Below are 23,486 nucleotides of genomic sequence, written 5' to 3' on the forward strand. Positions count from 1 at the left end.
CTTCATTCTTTATCTGTTTCTTATTTGTCATGTGACCATTTGCAATTTAGACTACATCAAATTCAAGGGCACCTATCGCCACAACTTTAATAAATGCATGGTTGCAAGTTCAAAATGTTGTTATTTCAATTAAAGCTTTTAAGTTGGAAACGATATTTTGATAAGTTGTGTTGACAATAATGTTGCTAATCACACTGATTTAATATTGTGTAATTCAAACTTCATTTCTGCATTAATTGATAGTAGGAACTGGGCAGCACAGAGATTTTTGCATGTTGAAAAATAAATACGACCTCACATTGTGTCAATCACGTTTACACACTGACTTTCGTCCGTCATAAAAAGATTCGGATCAGGTCACATTTTCGCATTCGTAGCAAGCATTTTGATAGTGAAGCATAATGAATATTAAAAAAATGAAACAAATTAATATAAAAAGGGCATAGACAAGAAATTTTGAAGTAGAAAAACTGAAATACTTTTTGAGGTAAAACACAATTCAATACTATTTGTCTTATTTACAACTTAGACTTTTTTTTTTTACACAAAGTTGAAAACCCTGTTATTGTTTAATGAAGTTTGGAACAATTTTATTTTATTTTTTTCGTATTTATGCTTTATGCAAGCACCTACTGGCCAAGACTGAATTAAGATTTTAATTCAGACCAACGGGAAAATCAACTTTTCCCAGGGCTGCGCTCACAATAAGCATGCAGGCAATATGTCTCATGTTAACGTCAACAGGAAACGACTTGGGATTCGTTCGAAAAAAACCCCCTCATTTCGATGATTCAGAGTCGAATCTTTCTTTTGAGAGACAATAACTTTATACACGGTGCGCTTTCAGATTGAAAACTTTGCAGGGTGTTTTCAAGAAAGCTCATTTTCCAAAATCTCCAGAACTCCAGTGATCTAGTTTGAGAGCCATGTGAACTCATTTATTACACCTCCAACCGTTTCTCCACCTCAGAAAGCACGTCGTCACGATGTCAAACTGCTATATAACAGCTTCATTAGGTTTTGTACGTGAGTGCTTATCTAGAATCTGTATCCTTAAATCTGAATGAAGTGATGTTTTCATGAACAGTAATTAGCTATATTTAAATTATGCTACATTACAGAAAAAGTAGCATATTTATAATGTATATCATTAATGAGATTATGGAAATATTCTACAGTTTACGATGCGTATGCTGTAGAAATTTACACTGTGATGTAAAATTTTGATCTTTACAGTCTTACAGTGCAAAGTAAATCTTTACAGTGTTACAGTGAGGTAATATAAATTCTTACAGTTACAGCGACTAATGTAAATATTTACAGTACTTCAGGGCTTTTATTTTTATTCCTGTCTGTTTTGGATAGAAATTGTCAGCCAGCCAAAGACAGGGCTCAAAGCCAAAACTAATGAAGACACAATTGTTCACTGGATACTGTAGACACAAATAGAGTTAAACTGAATCAATGGCATCATTCACCCGTCCCTTATTAACATTCCCTGACATTTCACTCAGTCTGTCACTTTATTGCATATGTCTCCATATCTGTGTGTGTCTTCATCACTAGGCAAACGCATTCTTTCATGCACAGAGATCTTTTAAAGGTGGTTTGTGTGTAATTTTAATCATCTGACGAGAGTCATGCATCATTAAAGACGTGAGATCTGCGGATAACTGACTCTTTTGCTCTTTCGCTGGCCTTTTCTCCCGTTACTTAATTCATCTCTTTATCCTACTTTGCTTGGCATCATCTTTTGCAGCTTATCTGAAGGTCATTAAAATTAGGTCTCTCTCTCTCTCTCTAATATTAAACACTAATGAGTTGTTTCAGAGAGTAAAAGAATAAATGCACAATTAGACTGCGGGGAACTAGAAAACTAAGTGGACAGTAGATGCTACCAGCCTGACAAAATGTGTGTGTGTGTGATGGCGGTAATGCTTGGGAGCTCATTAAGTTGTGGTGATAAGGGGTGTTCAGATTCAGTCACAAGGGAGTTCAAGAGAAAAAAAAAGAATGAAGAAAAAGAGTGAAGCGAATAAAAAGAGGACGAAATGCAGATAAGGGCAGAGGACCTCGTTTCCAATCCTTCAAATATCCCTCAGTAATGAAACGCATGCAAATGTGGAATAAAACAGCGGGAGTTTTTTCATCTCTCTGGAGGTTTTTCTAGAACCAGCGGGAATAATTTATAATGTATGTTTTGTCAGTTAAAACTATTTTGTCCTGAGGATGTCCGTTGTAATCTAAAATGTCTTTCTTTGCCGTCTAGTTTTGCCTTTATCTACAAAGTACATGATAGGGCAAACTGTAAACACAAACATCAACATAAAATCTAATACAAGCTAATGCAGCTGCATAAAGACTAGCCTATACAGTTATCTACATATAAAAAATATTTTCTTCAAGACATTCTTAATCATTGAAAAATATACAATGAATACAATCATTCTTCGGCATAAACTAATGAAAACTGAAAATTGCTTAAGCAAATGATGTTCAATAATTTGAACAATATAATAATAAATCTTTTAAAAGTTAAATTAAATTATTTAATTTATATTGAATTATGCTATATTTAAATTGAATTCTTATTATTAAATACTAGATTTTAATATATTTTAGTGAAAACATACTGTACGAAAAAAATGTATGATGATGATTATTTTCAGCATAAATTAATGTAAGCAAATTGATTTCTAGTAATGGAAACGAAATAATTTAGCATTATGATAAGGAAAGTTCAATAGGAAAATTTGTTAAATTAAAATAAAAATATTTAAAAATTCTTAAATATTTTTTTGGTTTAACAATAAATACTGCATATTTAGAATAAAAATATAGAGATATATTTTCAAATAAAATAATTTAAAAGATACATTGTAATGCTTATAGTATTAAATACATACATGTAAATATGTATTAAATATATGTATATGAAAGATATTATATATGTAAATCTTGTATATAAATTGTTTTACTACAAAATAAAAATGTTAAATAGCATTTTTACAACTTAAAAAGACATCATGATACTTTATCTGAGAAGTCCTGATGTCTTTGTTCACAGTGTGAAGTCACAGTTTTGCATTTTAACTCTGATGAATATGAAAGTTTTTATGAATCAGGTTAATCAAAGTCAAGAGCATGCTGTCATTCTCACCCGGTTCACTTGAGAAAACATTATTGATTGGTTGCAAATGATCTTTTAGTTCTTACACGTAAACGTAAACAGACATACAACCTTTCTGTGACCTTTCTAAAGTTTTTCTTTGACTTCTTTTGGTCCTCATCACTCAAAGCTATCTGTGTGGATAATTAACTTTTCAACCCAACACAGACATACACAAAGATTCATTATGCAGCTTAATCAAAGCAATTAAAACCGTGCTGATGATTTCTGCTCAAGTTGGATCCGCTAGAAACCGAAGCCGGCACACCAAAGCACGCAAACACACTCATCCTGAGTCTGATAATGCAAAAGTTGTTTGTTTATCTCACTTTTGTGTCTTTAACAAAAAAGTAATAAGTAATGTGATATTCCACCTCACCAGCAAGGCTATTAAACCAGTCTGAATCAAACCCAAAGAGAAATACACACAGCGCTCGGCTTGCTTGTTCACCCAGAGGATGGTGTTAATAGAAAACTATAGTAAAAAATATTGCTGTCAAATGATTCATTGTGATTAAAGGTTTTTGTTTGCATAATATATGTGTTCTAGGTATTATGTATGTGTGTATATATATATATATATATATATATATATATATATATATATATATATATATATATATATATATATATATATATACACATACAGTAAATTACTTACATGTTTATATTTATATTCATATAATTTATTTAATAAATACATTTATTTTATTTAAATAGTATGTAAACAAGAAAGATTAATATATTATAATATATTATAATAATATTGTTAAATATTACTACAATATATAATATAGCTATTTTTCAAATAAACGTAAAAAAGTCATTTATTGCTGTGATCAAAGCTGAATTTTCAGCATGGTTAGCAAGTCTTCAGCGTTACATGATCCTTCAGAAATCATTCATTTGCTGATCAAGACACAATTATGATTATTATCAATGTTGAAAGTGAGGGAAATCATGATACATTCTGTTTTCAAGATTCTGAAAGAAAAACAGCATTTATTTGAAATTTTGCCTTATTATTATTACTAATATCTCAGTACCGTGTGATAATATAGTAAATTATGCAGCAGTTCCACCATAATTTGTATAATTGTAAACTATTAGTTTCGTGTAATAAAGTAGCATTTCATATTTCCAGTTTATTATGCGCACACATACACACACAAATCAGGGAGTGAGTCTGAGACATTTCCATGGCAACCACTGCAGACAACATCCAGTTTTGGTTCACAGATGTATTTAATAATAATCTCACTTTCCCGTCTCATTCCCTTGCAGATTTTCTCTCATGGCAGTCTGAGCAATCCTGTTACCGTCGCAGCGAACCATAATGAACCTTTACACGTCGCAAATCAAAACACCCTGACACATTTAGCTTGAGAAATATTTTTAGTGTTTTAGTGTTTTGGAAGCACAGCTATTATTATTTCTCATTCTGTAGAAACAGAATCACGAGGGTGAATCAGATCAGCTTCAACGTTTTCAACCTTAAATTATTTTATTATTCATTTTGTGATCAAATTCATCCGATGAGAAATAAAAGAAAACCAAATGACGTTGACGTTTTTAGCGAGCAAAGCTTGTGTAAGTGTTTGTGTGATAAAGAGCCAGAGCTGAGCGCTTCTGCTTCTCTTTTCCCATTTCCTCTCTCTCCGTTTCCTCTTATCTCTCCCTCACTTAGCTTCAGCATTGTTATTTTGCATCCTTTAAGAAACCGAGGCATGGTTATAGAGTTAGTGAGACCTCAGGGGATGAGGGAGAGAGAGAGAGAGAGGGATGGTGAGCACATTTGTTCTGCTTCCTCACACATTCGGATTGTCGTTTTTCAAAATTCCATTTCATTAATCTGAAATTGCGTAGAGTCATCAAAGACCGTTTACTTTATCAGGAAAAGAACGCTTCAGACATTTTAAATGGCTCCGTATCTGTGTTTCCTAATAACCAGGTGAAGGGGGAAAAAAGAGGAAATAAACGTGTTTTTCAAGGCTGAAGCTTCCTACGTGCTTTAATGGCTAAAGTCAGATAAAGCCTAAGGAATATGGGATTATTTAAATCCTGTTTAAACGTGGGGTTTGAAAAATGTAAAACGAAATAATAAGAAATTTCAGATCGCATTTTTATGCTTCGAATATACGAAATTAATATTTCTCTTCATCGAGAATGCATTAAATTGATCAAAAGTGACACTAAAAACATTCATAATCTTCAAAACATTACAAATATATGCTGTTCTTCTGAACGTTCTGTTCATCAAAGAATCATGAAAATTAGTTTCCACAACAATATGAAGCGGTACAACATTGATTGTACTACAAAACGTTTCTTGAGCAGCAAATCAGACTGATTTCTGAAGGATCACGTGACACTGAAGACTGCAGTAATGATGCTCAAAACTCAGCTTTGATCACATGAATAAATTCCACTTTACAATGTACTCGGTTATTGAAATACTCCATCATTTTGTACTATTTTTGCTGTATTTTTAGTCAAATAAATGCAACCTGGGTGAACAGAAGATGTCTTACACCACTACAAATATTACTGACCTCAATTTTTGAACAGTTTCAAAGTGTCAAGAGCATAAATTGACAGATTCGCTCAGATGTTCATCAGGTTTGGTTCACGTAATAAATTTCACGACAAACACACTGAATCCTAAAATGTGTTAATGTTTAGCTCTGCTCAAACTGTCAAGCTTACGACCGTATATATATCTCAAATAAACACACGCAAGCATATTTTGCATATTTCCCTAAAGTGGGTTACCCCAGATATTCAGGCTGTTTTTAGATTCCCCAACCCAACAGTATGCTCTTCTTCTGAACACGCTGAAGGTGTGGACGTCACTTTATAGTCAGCACTGACGTTAATATGCAATCTGTACATTTTTATTGGAGCAAATATGCTCCTGTGCTCCCAGGATATACATAACCCACAGTCATTAAGAGTACGTCAAAATATTGTCACCATACTTTTTAACACGGTTAGGCGTTCTGAGTGGCCGTCTAGTGTTCAGTCACTGGAGCTTTTGTAAGTAATACTGCATGTGTAGTGCAATCGATATTTTTTCCTTTCAAGATGTGACAAATCATTGGCTGCGACTGTTTCCACTTCATTTTCCAGCTCAAAAGAAGTGCATCAGTTTGGAATCGAAATTTGTTAGAGACTGACACACTGGAAGACGTTTAGTTCAAATAATACTTCACACAAATGCAGCAATTCTGTAACCATTCAGTCATTATCGTGTCCTTCCAAACCTGTATAACTTTCTTTCTTCGGGGGCACAATCATGTCTGTGCACATTTAAATATGCCACAGGAGTCTGACATCAGCTGTGGGTATCCAGCGACAAAAACAAGTATATTTATTGAGATTTCATTGGATTTCTTTGGAGCTTGAAGGAAATACATGAGGTGGGTGATTAACTGATGATGGGTGTTTGTGTTTACTATTTTTTTAAATCATGTTATTACATTTGAAATTGAATATAATTCAATAATAAACAAAAAAATTACATCTGCGTGAATATAATAATATAACAATATTAATATTTACTATGCTATCTTACTATAATATTTACATTTAATATAACTTAATTGGCTTCTTTACGTTGTATAACTTTAATAAGTAATAAACTTCTATATATTACAAATGTATTATTTATTATAAATTATGGTATAGTTGCTTTTATATCATCTCTAAATTGATTAATATTACATTAGTTTGTCTGTGTGTTCATGCTAGATTTAATTTTAAGTTAAGTAAGTTTTGGATTATTATTATTATTTTTTTTTTTACATTTTCCTAAATATTAATATTTTAAGTTCTCACATCCTCCTTTTATTCTTAGTATAATTTATGTTTTATTGTCTTTCACTTTTTTATGACCTGTGAAGCTGCATTTTATGCATTAAAGATACTATAAAAATAAGTATAGTATACTTTTTGTTTATGAATGTTATTTTATAACCTATAAGGTAGTTTTGTATTTAAAGTTCATGCTTGGCTTATTAACATATTTAATACTACTAACACTATTAATTACACAATATTTTAAATTTGGAAATACATATATTATGAAAGAATTTATATTAAACATTACTTGGTAATATTACTTAGCTTTAATAATGTATAAGTTAGACTTTTTGTTTTATGTATTTAATATAATTTCTCACGTATTTCTATTTAATACTATGTATTAAATATTTAACACTATAAAAATACTATATTGCATAGAAATAATTTAAATTTGACATTTTTATGTTTAACTTTTTATGATCAGTACGTTCTGTAAGAGATGGATAGAGTATCTGAGGTATATATATTTTTCTAAATATAATAGTTATAGAGGATGTAAATAACCATTTGGATTTGTTTGAACAGAATTTCATGTGCTCATTAACACCATTCAGTTTGAAAAGCTCCTGAAATTATAAAGCTAAAAGCCAGTAATAGACCCACACCTGACATAGCCTTATTTCCTCCGCTCTACTTTTTATTTCTCTCCCTCTGAAGTAAAATAGAACAGAGTCTTCCCATGAGCCTCTTGGGCCAGACAGGAGATTTATTACCCGAGCTGGTATCTGAATGATGGATAGAGCAGTAAAGCCTGGTTATTTTAGATGGCAGGATGCCCAGAAGTGGAATAAGAGTGCAGGTAAATCAGAGAAGAGGTGTTGCGCCGCTCCGGCTGTGTCCTGATAAATCTGCACTAGCTGCAGAAGATATAATCAACTCATACAGATTTATTAATAGTCATGGCAAAAAGTCCCCTACATGTGTTTATGATCCCAAAGCATCATAGTGATGAGACTGCAGTCATGTTTGACTCCTAGTTTCCACGGTAACGACAGCCCATGCTGTACCTGACCTACATATGTTGAGTATGAACACAAACACCCAAAGACCATCTGCTGAAGTCACACCCCTTAAACACCGTCACACACACACATGTGTACGATACAGTCTTACACTCTTACTTCTGGCTAAAAATAGACAAACACATTAAATTTAGCTGTCTGCCCAGACATGTGCCAGTTCTGGAACAAAAGCACTGCTTCATGTGTTTCACACAAAAAGAACAACTGTTCGTGATTATTACATTACAAAGACATCTAGACTCTTATTAACAAAATCTGAGTCTTTTATACAAGTTAGCTCCTGTAAATATATCAACAATGTACTTTTAATATAAACTTTTTAATTAATATGAATATTCTAGGTTAGCTTTTTATAATGTATCTTGGGTTAGCGTTTTCTATTCAATATTAAAACATTTGTTTTAACATTTGTTTTTAAATAAATTTAAAATTTAAATAACATTAAAAACATGTCTAAAATCTATCATTTATTATTATTATAATTTTATGATAGCTTTATCATAATTCGTTTTTGATCTATGATTTAGTTTTTTATGTAATACGAATATATATTTTTAAGTTATAATATTATTTAATTCTATATTACCTTCAATGTTACTATAATTTAGATTACGTTATAGATAATTAAGCATTTTAAAGTAATAAAAATACTATGAAACTGCACATATATTATTAATATACAGTATATATATATATTTATTTTTACATTTTCCTGAATTTTTAATATTTTAAATATTCTTATATTTAAGCTGTCACATCCTTTATTTATTTTATAATTTATTTTACGTTTTATTGTAATTCAATACATTCCTGTCCTATAAATATTATAAATAAAAATTATAAATATAACAAGATTATATAACAAGATTATATAGTTTCATTCTTATTTGGAAGTGACATCTACAATCACTGGTCAAAAAATATGTTTTTTTTTATGTTGTTTTTGTTTACTGCTTTCCACGATTGAACATTTTTCTCTTTAAAATAAAGCAGATCTCAACCATTTCCCATGCATGTACAACTACAGCAGAGCGTTGCTTGTTCATGTATCACTACAGCAGTCTGTTATGTGTTACAAGTGGATGATTCAAACATCCTGTCTGCCAGAGTGAGTCAACATCTCATTCACAAATAAATGAACAGATGCTTGCATACGCACGCTGAGGAATGAGCCAAACACATCCTGAAATACCCTCCGCTGATGCCTCAAAGTCTCTCCATTCAACATGACAACATGGCTTTCTTATAATCAGCCTGTCAAACGCTCCCCAGGTGATCCGGGCTTACCTGCAGAAACCATATGGAGAAACAGTATCGAGGATTGAGGGAAGGAGAGAGAGCTCTTCCAGTCTAATTCCTCAAACGTGGATCAGCGGCCCATAAGACTCCAGATGCCCCGCCGTCAGCTCTCAAACCGCCATCAAAACCTGTGTTAGAGAGCGAATAACGGTTAAATGGAGCTCAAACCCATTTTGATATGATCTCTAATCCTGCAAGGATGACAGGACAACACAATGATTAAACACAGCCAGATGAATGAGGCGGGAAAACTGGGCCATCTTTATTCTCTCTTAACCACCTTACGCTTTCTTCAGATGAATTATGAACACGTCTCATTACTGTGAGCCGTGCTGCCTTCTGTTTTCCTTATCGTGCGTACGTTTTATTATATTTTTGCCAGGCACGGCACTGACATTGTTGAGACAGAAATTGTTTGGGACCGACTAACCAGGTACAAACTGATAAAGATGCAACCGCACAAAAATCCCTAGCAACAGCCTGATTTTTCAGCATTATTGCAAATAAGAGTACTGCATCTAGGAGTAATATTTTAAAACAAATATCGTTGGCATAATCATCATTTATGCAGAAACGCCTCACGATAATGGAGCTGGCTTTCTTTATCATCCACGCAAAATATAAAACAGAATTACAAGTTAATATAAAACAGGAGAAAAAAGTAAATAATTGAGGAATATGCTACATTTTTAGAATCTAAAAGTCAGTTTGAAAAAACATAAATAAATATATACTTTTAGGTTATTTTATACATTTGTGTTTAGCCTTTTAAGTTAGCTTTTTCTGTAAAAAACGTTTTTAAGACGGAAACGACATCTATTATGAAATACTATATTAAATTATGTAATATTTAACTTTATGAAAAAGCATTAATCATTGATAAAATGTAGTTAAAAAAAGCTGATCTTTTCAATATTAATATGTTACTATGACAGGGTTAGTTGTTAATTTTTCATATTATTAATCAAAGTTGGTGCTATCATCACTTATACTGAAAAGTGAGAGTAACTAGTAACTAGAAAACTAATTCGGCTGACACTAATATGCATCTAAAACAAATAAAGACCAGATTTAATGTTAGATTTGTTTCTTACAAACAAGCAGCTTTTCGCTTCACAAGACATTTGTGGATTACTTGTAGATTATCGTAATGTTTTTATCAGCTGTTTGGACTCTCATTCCGACGGCACCCATTCACTGAGCAAGCGATGCAATGCTGCCTTTCTCCAAATCTGTTTTGATGAAGAAACAAACTCCTCTACATCTCGGATGGCCTGAGGAAAGCGTTCATTTTGGGGGCGAGCTATCCCTTTAGTTCGTTAAACAGGATTCGACAGATCTACTCCCCTTTACGAGAACAGCTCCAGTGATAATACCGCTCGCAAGACCTTAAAAAACCTCAGCGTAATTCACTGTACCACCGAAAACATGCGCTCTGTTTACTTGCGGCTCTGTGTAGGCCGGTTTGGATGCGGTGCGTCTGCCAAAAGCGGCTTTTGGCAGATCCTTCAGAACATGAGGAACCGGCAAGAGTGCAGGAATTGTGCATGGAACAAGGAAATGATACAGATAAAACACTGGCCGGAGAGATGCAGACAGAACAGAAGATTAAGGAGGTGTCTCTCATCACGCGCACCTCATTCATCTCATCAGCTCATTAGCAGACGCTTCAATTTTCACAAACGTGTGTGTTAGATAAGTGCTGTGTGTTTAGAATAGCGCACCACTAAACTACTAGTGCAATTTATGCTATATACTGCATAAATACCTGATTGACCTACTATATCTGCTGCTGTATAGCCTACGCTGTGCTGGCTTGACCTTTTACCAAAAATCCTGTTTTTAATCTCAATTGCGATGGATGAACCAAAAGTAATAATAAGAGATTGTTTTTTATAAATACAATGAGTCATATAATGTCTGCATGTTTAGTTTCATGCACTATTTTATAAATAGTATGCAGCATAGAAAACGCACTGCACGGTATCCACTTAGCAGTGTAACATACATAACAAAAATAACACTAGAAATACGACTAGAAAGTCGAGCACACTGCATTGTGTTGCACGGTGTTACGCTTAAGTGCACATTTAGTACTAGATAGAAACTTCACAATCTGTTGATAATATGCATAATATTTACAGCAAGTGTAGTATGGCAGTATGCCATTCTCAACACGACCCAATGCAAAGAAAAAAAAGACATAATATTGTGAAGACAGCGACCTCTGGCGCCGCACGAGAGACTTTATGGCTGTAGATTTGACTTGTTTGAACCCTTGCATATATCTTTCGGATTTAAATGTTATACCTTGAACTGCAGAATGAAGAAATATAATAACATTATATTTTGAAGCGATACGCACTTATTAATGGGTCAAACACCATGTAACGTTACGTTAGTTAAAGTTATTATATACACACGTAACGCACCTCGTTTTATGAAAATGTCACAAAGGAATTCTGCAGTGTAGAGTTGAATGGTTTAAACTGATATTTGTATAAGGACAATGCTGATAAACAGACCGAAGATTCCCGAAGAACCGTAACGTTACTCGCTTTAGCGTTTGAAAACGGCTCAAATTAAAAGCATCTTTTTTCACAAGCGATATGTACCTTGTTTTTCTCTTTCTTTTTGTTTTCTTCTTCTTTGTCCTCATTAAACAGCCGCACTTTTTATCCGCGGAAAAAAAACGGTCCGTTGTATGACGTCACAACAGATCAACCGTCATACGCGGTTTAAAAATCGCTTTCGAATGACAAGCATTGCATTTATTTCACTCGTTGTTTAGCATTTTTAATAATAAAATTTTAAATATAATATATATACATTTTTAACATTTATTTATTTAATGCGAACTTTATAGAATTTAATTTATATATATATATATATATATATATATATATATATATATATATATATATATATATAATTTTGAATAATGAATAACTGCCTATTTTTCCTCGCAAAGGTTTTCTTCTTAATATTTTGTACCTTAAAATGCATTCAACGGATTTTTTTTCGTGTGATTTAAATGTCCACATAGTTTTAAGAAACAGGCTATGATGGGCAGGCTCTTCTAGGGGTGCACGCGAAACACAGAGGCATCTTTCCGGGAAGCAGGATTTGTGTCTCCGGGAATGTGCGTGAATTCGTCCGGTTTCGCCGCCCACACGCGCGTGGAAGAGACTGGCCGGATCTGATCGGTTCCTGCGCGATTTTAAAAAAAGTTCCTGAAACTTCCCGAAACACTTTCAAACCCGTTCAACCGGGCGTCGGGGCGTCACGGTAAGCAACGCTTCTCCGTCAAACGTACCCCGCCGTTCTTCTCCTTCTCGCTCTTCTCTTCTTCAAGGAGTTTTGTTGGGGTTTTAACTTCGCGCTGTTGCGACATCGCCTCTCTTTGTCGTGGACCTTTTAGGGTTAAACGCGTTGCCTTTTCTGAGTAATGAACAATGCCCGAGCGGTGCAGCTTGCGGAGCTTCACTCGCTCGACACTTTTCTCTTCACGTTTTCCGGCTAACTTTGTTTTTGCGTGCGTTATGAAAACAAAAAGCTGCCGTGTCCACCAGCACGGAGTTGAAAAATCTGTGAAAAAACGCTTTATATGCGTGCTGTGACGCAAACAAGGGGACGTATGTTTGCAAGATTATATGTGCAGTTTATACTGGTTTAAAAACAGCATGCAGTATGCAGATATGCGCGTTTAGTATGCTTAATTGTTGTCACGTGACCCGAGAAACGGGCGTTTAATTTAGCCGGTGTGGTTTTCATCTCGAACTTAATACTAGGTGTTCGAGTTTATGTGAAAATATCTCGACAAATGATTTGAAAGCGCTCATTATTATGTCCAGCCTACTGCTCACGCAAATGCCTTGTGATTTTTGCCTGTCGAAAAATTGCATGGTGTGCACAGAATGCACATTATAACAGGAAAAAATTATTAAAAGCGGCATGCTTTTCTCGACATGCATGCATAGTCTCCCTCTCAAAATCAAGTAAATGTTTAAGATCTAGTTGTTCGTTGCCGTAGCAACAAAAAGAGTCCAGTCTATTATTTGCACTAGTCAGGTTCGGGATATAAAAACCCCATTCATTTATTTTTAACAGTAACTTTTTTTTTTAATGACAGATCTGCTCTAAGTGAGTCGTTCGGATACGTCATTGTTAAAGCCATCAATCGGTTTAAAATCTTATATAAACATGTTTAATATTGGAATTCCTGTTGGAAAACTACATTATCTACGATTGTGAAGACAAATCTCTACCGATCAAGGCAGGCGAGACACGGCCAAAGAACACTTTACTGCTCGAGAACCTCACGCATATTTTAAGAGAAATGTGAAATATATAGTTTCTATGTATAGTCATCATTTTTAAACTCAGTAGCTCTATAGTTCTCCATCGTGTTAGATTTCGTTGCCGTTATTCATGGGCTTGTAGTTCTCGTACCTTTTGGTTTATTTTTTTCAAATCAGAGTTTGTAATGTTGTGATTCGCCTCCAAACTGGTTAGTTTGGCCCATGCCTTATAACCCTTGACTGTTTTAAATACTTCCAGAACCAAGAAAACTGTCTGGAAATTGTTGAACATAGGCGTGGTTCTTTTATCCCATTTTTTTCCCATTTTCCAGCCCGCGTTGCCCTTTACAGAGTTCGTATGTTTAACAGTGTTGTTGCTTACTATTAAGCACATATAAGGCCTGTGACTCGTTTAGCAGCGTTCGGGAGCACCTTAGGGAGCACCTTAAATGTCTGCAAATGATTGAAAACGTTAGAAATTTCAAAATGTTATCAAATGTAAGAAACAAATCGAAATAGCTACACTGATTATTACGTTTTGAATGGGATCAGCTGAAGTTATCTGTGGCCTTCCCAACGCTGCTCTGATGCCACTGCGAAATAAAACATTTTCTGAAACGTTCTGAGCACATGACCGAAGCTGAATTTGCTGATTAATGGCGTCTGTAGATGATGAAGCCTCAGATGACTATTGTTGCGTAAGTGCTTGTGCTTTTTTTGCTGCCGTTTAACTGGCATTGAAGAAGTCTTTCAAGGACACTACTTACAGTGTTATTGTAGTATTGTTTATATGCTATTATGGCATCGAGGCATCGTTTCTTTTTGTGTATTACTTTTTTTAAAGTGGCGGCATAGTTCTAGTTAAAGCTGGAAACCCCCAAGTCCTTAACAGTTGTTAAGAATACGCTTCCCAGAATTTTTTCCCCAAATTTTATGTAAAAATATTTGCTATTATCTGCTATTTTTTTTTGTGAAGGAGTGTTGATTTCCAGATTTAAGTACGCTTTCCTAAACAAGTGTTAGTTGAATTATTTATATGCCGTTATATAGAGTTTTTCAAATGTTTATTGTTCATACTTTAAGGGATAGTTTACCCGCAATTCTAAATTATTTTGATAAACCGAAATCTTTCACTTCCATTGTATTTTTTCGACACAGTTTGAAACTCTGGCTCCTGCCAATTGGTGACAAACATTTTCATCAGAAAAAAACTAAAATGTTAATAACCACTTGAGGATGAGCAAACAACGACAGAATTTTCTGGGTGAATGGTTTCTTTAAGTTGACTAAGAATGTGTGTATGCTCCTGACACAGTGCTATCATGTGACTCGCATGCACTGTTTTTCTGCCGCTTGCCCCGGTTTTGAGAGGTACGGTCTTTGTTTCGATCCCCAGGGTCATGTCGAATCGACGCGGAGAGTGAAATATCTCCGAATTGTTTCGACGTGTTCTGATAGTCCTGGAGGTTGCCCGTCGGAGAAGCCGCTTCCAGATTTTGTGCAAACGAAACTTAATATCTTGCATTCGTCTGGAATGAACCCTCTGTTTCCCTCCCGCAGGTCCTTTTCCCATCAGGCCCGGTTTATTATGGTGTGCTGAGAGTTTTCAGCCATGCGTGTGGAGCTGAGTTTGGTGTGCGTGGCCTTAGTGTGCGCCTTCAAACAGACGAGCTCGTGTTTGATCATCAGCGAGGTCAACTGCGACAATCCCAAACTGGACACTCAGGAATTCGTGGAGCTGTACTACGAAGGTTCGAATCCCGCTTCTCTGGATGGATACACTCTTGTTTTTTACAACGGCAAAGGAGACTCGGCGTACCGGGTCATCGACCTGAGTGGACACCAAACAGATCCGCGGGGCTTTTTCGTGGTTGGCTCTTTTGAACTGACTCCTCGGCCAGCCATCTTTCTTCCGCCCAACTCCGTTCAGAACGGGCCTGACGCCATCGCTCTCTACGGCCCCAACTGGACGCCGGTCGCTGAAGGGGGGCAGGTTTCAGGAGTGGGGTTGCTGGACGCCATTGTGTACACTTCAGGTAAATCCAGAGACGGCGCTGATGGCCTAGCGTCCGTTCTGACCCCCGGCTTGGTCCCGTACGTGGAGGATGAGTCTGCTCTGGAGGGGGATGAGTCCATTCAGCGCTGCTGGCAGTCAGAAAACTTGTGGTCGTTCTACACCGGCCCGCCGACCCCCGCGTGGGTCAATCACTGCCCGCCGCCGACCCCTGCAGAGATCTGGATCAATGAAGTCGACCTCGGCGGCTCGGAGCGATCGGGGCATGTGGAGCTCAGCGTTGGCATGGCAACCGGGTCATTTTCTTTGGTGGTTTACGATGGTACTACGGATCTGATTAGCGCGAGTCAGAATTTCAGTGCAAAGGAGCCTGGGATATTCACCGTGTCTGTGAATACTGCGAGATTATCAGGTAGTGTTGCTTGTGCATTGCAGATTTGTGTGCTAGTGTAGTATTTGTTCATATTTTCAATGAACCTTTATTTCTATTTTTACCATATTCGTTTTAAATTTAGTAGTACTAGTAATCGCAGCCAAAGTAAAAGTTGTTTACTTAATATGTACTGTGTATATTATGTATAAGTAGATGTATAAATTATGTATAAATACACACAAATGCATGTATATATTTCAGAAAAAAGAGTTTTTTTTATTTTTAGTATAAATTAAATTTAATATTCTCTCTGTTCTAAACCATTTAGTAGTGTTTTTTTTTTTTTTTATTCTTTCAGAATTTTGTCGAGCTAAAAAAAGAATTGAAAAGAAAAAAATTCTAGGATTGTTTGCATTGTCTTCATGACAATTATTCCACTCTAAATTCTTGTTACTGTAATAAGAAAAGCACAATGGATAAATGAACATCATTCTGCCCTGATATATATAAGGGAAATAAAATGTATTTTATTTAATATTAATAACTACATTTTTGTATAGTAAGTAAACAGTATGCATTATTATGTTACACATACTGACATACTGTGTGTTTGTTGTATATATATATATATATATATATATATATATATATATATATATATATATTGCATATTTCATATTTCCATAATGCAAAATGCCAGTGGTCTTACATTTAATGTATCTTTTTGAAATGACTTTTTCTTTACTTTATATACTTATTTTTTTATGTTGTGATGAAATATGAGTATTACAGTTTTGGCAAACAAAAAAATAATTCTGCAGTACAATATTTGATGTATTTTTTTAGGGTCACAAAGTGCAGCACTGGCATTGTATGAAGGCCCAGTATCAGACTTCCCCAAGGATGGCCCCCTCAGCCACAAACAGCCAATCGACGCCTTTGTTTACGGAGACTCTGAGCACATGCCCAGTGATAACCTCACAGAGATGCTCATACCAGGGAGAAAACCTTTCATACTCGCAGAGAGGTGATCAACACCCGCCGTCAAATGCGGTATGATTTATCGTGGGATTCGTGTATCGTAGCATGTGCTCATGCGTGTTTGTGTGCTGCAGTTTTCTCACAGCAGGTCTTCATGTCAGTCGCTGTGGTGTTGCCGAATGGACGAGAGATCCAGGGCTGTTTGTAACAAGGCCTCGGAGTCCCGGAAAAACAAACGACTGCGCTTGGTTTCAGTCCTGCCCTCTTAATATGAGTACGTCTTGATTTTCTGTTCAAACTTACTTTGTCTTCTACGTTAAAGGAAAAGGTCATCCAAAAACAAAAATTCCCATAATAATAAGTTGTTCCAAACTTGTGTGAATTTCTTTCATCTGTTGAACACAAAGTAATATTTTTTAAAGGATGTTAGTACCCAACCGGATGACGGTACCCATTGACTTCCATAGTGATTTTTTTCACACTATGGAAGTCAATGGCTAACGTCAACTGGTTGGGTACTAACATCTTTGAAACTGGTTTAGAACAACCTGAAAGTGATCAAATGATAACAGCATGTTCATTTTGGGCTGAACTGTCCCTTTAAGGACACATTTTTAGGTGTACTACCGTGTTTTGAATTTTATCTGGCTTGTGATTTCAGCCTCTCTCACAGTCTCAGGACGGACCCAACCCCCGATTCATAGCGACGTTGATTTCCTGCTTAACGAGATCAACACCGACTCACCAGGAGGAGCCGAGGACGAGGAGTTTATAGAGTTGTGGCATCCGTCTGGCTTCCGCATGTCACTGGATTTCATCTGGCTGGTGATGATCAATGGACAGACCGGAAGGGTGTACTACGAGCTGGAGCTGAATGGATATTACACGGATGACGACGGATACTTCCTGGTGAGCTAATGAGTATATGATCGAATTCTGATTAGAACTATATATCAGCTATAAAAGAAAATATGTACACTATCATTTAAAAGGTTTGGGGTTCGTGGGTAAGCTTTTATGCTCAGTAAAAATACAGTACTATTAGGAAATAGTATTACAATTTCGAGTATCAGTTTTCTATTTGAGTATACTCTAAAATGTAATTTATTTCTGTGGTTGCCAACTGAATTTTCAGCAGTCTTTCGAAAATGATTCTACTATGCAGATTAAAAAAGTAAAAAACAGCCTTTACTTGAAATGGAAATCTTTTGTAACTTTATAATGTCTTTCTGAGCCCAGACCTTTGAAGGGTTGAAGCAACCATCATGACCGTTAATCTTCCTGAATCCGTTCTTCCAGATCGGCAGTTCAAAGGTCAGCCCTGACATCAGAATCCCATCGAACACCATCCAGAACGGTCCGGACGCTATAGTGTTGTATCGCAGCAAGTCTCCTCCTTCTAAAGAGAGTCCAAATATTCCCAAAAGCGGTTTGCTGGATGCGGTGGTTTACCGCGTTCGGGGGTCTGATAAGAAGGTTTCGGAGCTGACGGAAGAGCTGACCCCGGGACAGCTCCCTCTGCTGGAGGACATCAGTACACTCCCTGCTGACGAGACCCTCAGCCGATGTGGACCTGAGAGACTCAATCTCAGTGCTTTCAGGGTGAGATCTGGTGTTTCTGTTCATGTGTTAATTTAATTTAGTTTAGTTCATGAATTCATAATTCTGTGGTGTGCTTTTTTTTTTTGCATGTTTAGGTCATTTTAATATATTGATTTTAATAGTATTTATTTTAATAGAAGAGTTATTCTGTTTAATAGGAGTTATTTTAATAGGAGATATTTATTTTATTCAATTGAATTTTATTTAATATTTTATAATGCCTACTGTTTTATACAAATAATGCGTATTATTTTTAAGTAAAATACAGTATACATTTTCCTAGCATTATTACTGTAATTTTTTAATAACATTTGAAATATTAGAATAATAAGAGTCTTTTTTTTTTTTTTTTTTTTTTTTTTGGGCAGAGCGATTTGTTGCAAAACAACCATACTGTCAAGAGCAAAACAATTACCAGGAAAAATTTGCAATAAAAAAAAAAAAAAACAATTTGAGGGAAATAAATAATCTTAAAATGAATAAATAAAAAAAGAATTGTCATTTTTGGCAGTGTAATTGTATAATAAAATAATAGAAAATGTAAAAATCACGGAAGATAGAAGTTGTGTAGTGCGTCGCTTCTGCCGATTATGCATAATGCAAAAATGTTATGTATTACGATATCCCAAAGAGGAACCTGTAAAGTAGCCTGTTAGAGTTTACTTTGCAGTTCTGATTTTTTTTTAGTATTTTATATCCATCAAGTGTGTGTCATATTAACCCCCTGTGTCCACAGGTCACTTCTCCCACACCAAGGAAGCAGAATAACTGTCCTCCCAAACCCACCATTCGTCCGCCTCCTGAGGGTGTCGTCATCAGTGAATGGGGCCAGACCTCGCCCAATAAACAGTCTCACGAGAGTTTATTTCTGGAGCTGACTGGCCCACCCTCGACTCCACTGAATGGACTTGTTTTGGTGTTTTTTGGGGAAGACGCTACAGAATGGATAGTACCGCTCACTGGCAGCACAGGAAGTGACGGGTTTTATCTGGTCGCCAATGAGTCTCATGCAGGTTTGTGTTTGATCTGGAAATAATAATTATATATATATATATATATATATATATATATATATATATATATATAATTTATTTGAATTGTTTTGTTGTTATACTTTTTTAAATAAATGTATTAATTTTTATTATTTATACTTTTTATTGTGCTATTTGGATTTTTATTCATCTGTCATTTTTATTTTATTTATTTTTTTTTTTTCATTTATTTTTGTTAATTGGTTTATTTTATTTGCATTATTTTACATAAATTTTTAGGTATAATTATTTTAGCTTTTATTATTTTAGGCTAGTTATTTTAACCTTTATTATGTGCTTGGAATGGCATACTAGTATGCTAATGTCTTGTTCTGTATTGCTAAACATTTGTGAGCATGATTTTTTTTTTTTTTACATTGATGCATAAATTGTCAACCTAAAATAAATCAGTTCTTTTATATATATATATATATATATATATATATATATATATATATATATATATATATATATATCTATAAGGAAAATAAATTGCATTATTACTTCGGACTGTTGTTCTCCAAGGCAATCAGTGTTTTCAAATGAAAAGCTGATAAACTGTAAAAAGTAAAATTGATTAGCTTGCTCATTCATCTCATGTGTTTGTGCAGATCAGGGCTTGCCGGCGTTGGGTCTATTGGGTGCAGTGCTCCTGTGTTTCGAGCCGTCAGGATCGGGGATTTGTGGGAGCGACTCGCGTCATTTGGACGTACTAGTTTTTTCCGATGACTCAAAGTTACAGAGGATTCTCCAACACAACACGACTTGCTTCGCATACACACTCTTCAGGTTTGTTGAGGAGCTTTTTGAATGTGATTCCGGCGTGTTGTTTTCATGCACTAAACCGCTTGTCTGTGTTTCCGTGTTTAGTTCTTCTTTATCTCGATGTGCATCAGACGGGCCTGTTCTCTGGATCGTATCCCATCCGACTCCACGCCTGCCGAACCGCTGCCCGAGTCCTGCCTTCTCCAGCCCCGTGGACCTGTGCCTGCAGCAGGACCCTAACTGGCAGAGCGACTCGGAGAGTAAGTGATCTTAAAAGGGCTAGTTGATTAACATTGGCGTCCACCCACCCTCATGTCGAGAGCGGTTTGATACAGTTTTTTCCATGTAGCACAAATTTATGTTGGAAAATGTTTGCACAGCGGAAAATAACGCAGTCCTGCATGTTGGAAAAAACATTCTGCTGGGTTGAAAAAAAAAAAAAAAGCTTAATATTATCTCATTTGGTGATCCTGAGTTCACTATATATACATATACATGTGTATTATATATACATACATTAATATATGTATTAATATAAGTTAGAATCTGCAAAAAGTCTGGAGAAAAATGTTCGATTACTCACTATTTGTAACTGAATTCACAATTAGGCATAAAATAATGTCTTCAGATTCATTCGTGCATCTAAAATTGTCTGACAGTTGTATAATCCGAACAGGAATCATGTCTTCGCTGCAGATTTCTGCTGGTTAAGGAATAATGCAAGACTTCTTCATCTTACAAATTGTTGTCAAAAGTAAAATTGCTATGAAATGCACATATTTGTGAGCAAATGTGATTGTGCTACACTCAGGAAAAATAAAGGCGCAAAAGTTGTCACTGGGGCAGTGCCTTTTCCAAAGGTGTCTATTTCCACCTAAAGGGTACATAACAGTAACTTAAAGGTACATGTTAGTGCCTGAAGTCTACATGTTAATACCTAAATGACACAAATGACCCCAGTGACCGCTTTTGTACCTTTCTTCTGCAAATAGAGAACACTTGACTGTACATATATTAGTCACAGATCAGTCCTATTTGACTGCTTAAAAAGTATAAAACGCAAAAAGTATTTAACTTTTATTTTGTTAGTGTTGAACACAAAGGATCACGTGCAGTGGTTGTGGGAAAAATTGAAGTAGATCTTTTTCTTGTGCTGGCTAGTCTAGTTTGTGATGTTCTCCAGTGTCAGTTTTTGCACAGCAGTTCATTAAAAGCGTTTAAAGAAATATGTTCGTAGAAAACCCACAAAACATGCACAAACATGTGGAGCACACCCAGAGAATTAAAGCTGCTGGAATGATAGATAGCAGCTAGCGGTTAGATGTGTTCCTCTTGTGTCGTGAGGCTGTGTACGGGGGGTGACGTGACGGGGTTCCCACAGTCTGGCATCGAAATGAATAAAATCTTCATGAAAAAGTGATGTGTACGTGACACAGTTTGCATGTGAGGTTAAAGGAATAGTTCAACCAAAGAGAAAAACTAACCTATATGCATTCGGGGGTTATCGCATGTCCTTGATGGGTTTTTTAACATTCTAACTTAAAAAAACTGTTTCATATTCTTTGCTGATTTCTTACTTAGAAGTATATAATAAAAAGAGAAAAAGACTGATTTGATGCATCCTTGCAAAAAAAAAAAAAATATACATATATGTATATATATATATATGTGTGTGTATGTGTATATATATGTATGCGTATGTATATATATGTATATGTGTATATGTGTGTGTGTATGTATACATTTTTTTGCAAGGATGCATTAAATCAGCTGCTTTTTTTATTTTTACACTGCACACACTTTTACACACACACACACACACACACACACACACACACACACACACACACACACACATATATATATATATATATATATATATATATATATATATATATATTATATAGTTATTATTATTTTATTTTTATTTTTTTATTTTATTTTATTTTTTATTTTTTTTTTTTTTTTTTTAATTTTTATTTTTTGCAAGGATGCATTAAATCAGCCTTTTTCTCTTTTTATTATATACGTCTAAGTAAGATTGACATCTGAAGTGTTTCTCTGTCTCAGATTGTGTCCAGGATGAGTTTGCCGTTTTATTAGAGCGCTTGTGTAACTGTGGGATCTCCAGCTTACACGTTAAAGGTAAGACACTTGAAATCACACGTTTAAAGGGTTAGTTCACCCCAAAATGAAAATGAGCCTGTGTTCTTCTGCTCCGCTTCAAAGCATCTTGGGTGTATAAGACTTTCTTTTTTCAGACAAATCCAATCTGAGTAATATTACCAAAGTTTCCTGGTCCCTTCGAGCCTTTCCACGGAGATCAATGGGTGTGAGCTGTCCGTGATAAAACCTCATAAAACCTCACGCGGATCCGAAGGGTGAAGAAGCGAATGCATGCTTTGAAAGATAAATAACCATATTTCGCACGTAATAAACACCTTTCCATCACTTCCGGTATTTCTCATACGTGAACGCAGTCCCAGTGGATGACGTAATTGTGGGAGAACGAAACAAAGCGGCAGTCACGAATCAGAAGAACACACTGAGGGTTTGTAGAGAAAAATGTCAGAGGGTTTCGATATAAGCCAAGAGGAGACTGGTTTTCCTTTGCTTAAGTAAAAGATTGTTTCCTGGAGAAAGAAAGTTGTTTCCTGCGCCACAAATATGCCTTTACCTCACTTATGCCTTGAATGAGCAAAAACAGTGGTAATTGAGTTTGAAATCTGGATATTTATCTTTCAAAAAAAAGCATGGATTCTCTACAAGAGGCCTTTATTAACCCCCGAAGCCATGCGAGGCATTATTTATTACAAATGCACGCGCTTTTTTTTTTTATTACCCGTTTAGTGGCTTTGAAAGGCTTGGAGTGGTCTGGACAGTGTTTAATATAACTCCGATTGGAATAAAGGATGCTTCGAATGTGAGGCTAGTTTGAATATGACCCGGTAATGACTGTTATTTCTTGTCTCTCTCCCGTGTGAGGTGTAAAGGTGTCCAGCGAGGCGGGCCGGTTGTACGCACAGGGCTCTGTTCTTGCTGTTTCTGACCAACAGAAGGAGCAC

General features: G+C 35.4%; 1 protein-coding gene across 1 annotated transcript in view; it reads left to right on the forward strand.

Moving 5' to 3' along the window:
• The first annotated feature begins 12,327 nt into the window (after nt 1–12,327).
• The window catches only part of si:ch211-183d21.1, a 12,146-nt gene continuing 987 nt past the window's right edge, over nt 12,328–23,486 (forward strand). The window contains exons 1-11 of the mRNA XM_043225602.1: nt 12,328–12,642; nt 15,216–16,081; nt 16,889–17,069; nt 17,158–17,297; nt 17,685–17,932; nt 18,323–18,625; nt 19,362–19,638; nt 20,268–20,445; nt 20,527–20,681; nt 22,492–22,566; nt 23,407–23,486. The exon at nt 23,407–23,486 is cut by the window's right edge and continues 67 nt beyond it. Coding sequence (XP_043081537.1) covers nt 15,268–16,081; nt 16,889–17,069; nt 17,158–17,297; nt 17,685–17,932; nt 18,323–18,625; nt 19,362–19,638; nt 20,268–20,445; nt 20,527–20,681; nt 22,492–22,566; nt 23,407–23,486 — 2,451 coding nt within the window. The 5' untranslated portion in view covers nt 12,328–12,642; nt 15,216–15,267. The remainder of the gene's footprint in view (nt 12,643–15,215; nt 16,082–16,888; nt 17,070–17,157; nt 17,298–17,684; nt 17,933–18,322; nt 18,626–19,361; nt 19,639–20,267; nt 20,446–20,526; nt 20,682–22,491; nt 22,567–23,406) is intronic.

Source organism: Puntigrus tetrazona, chromosome 24 (assembly GCF_018831695.1).
Source record: "Puntigrus tetrazona isolate hp1 chromosome 24, ASM1883169v1, whole genome shotgun sequence".
NCBI classification, from domain to species: Eukaryota; Metazoa; Chordata; class Actinopteri; order Cypriniformes; family Cyprinidae; genus Puntigrus; species Puntigrus tetrazona.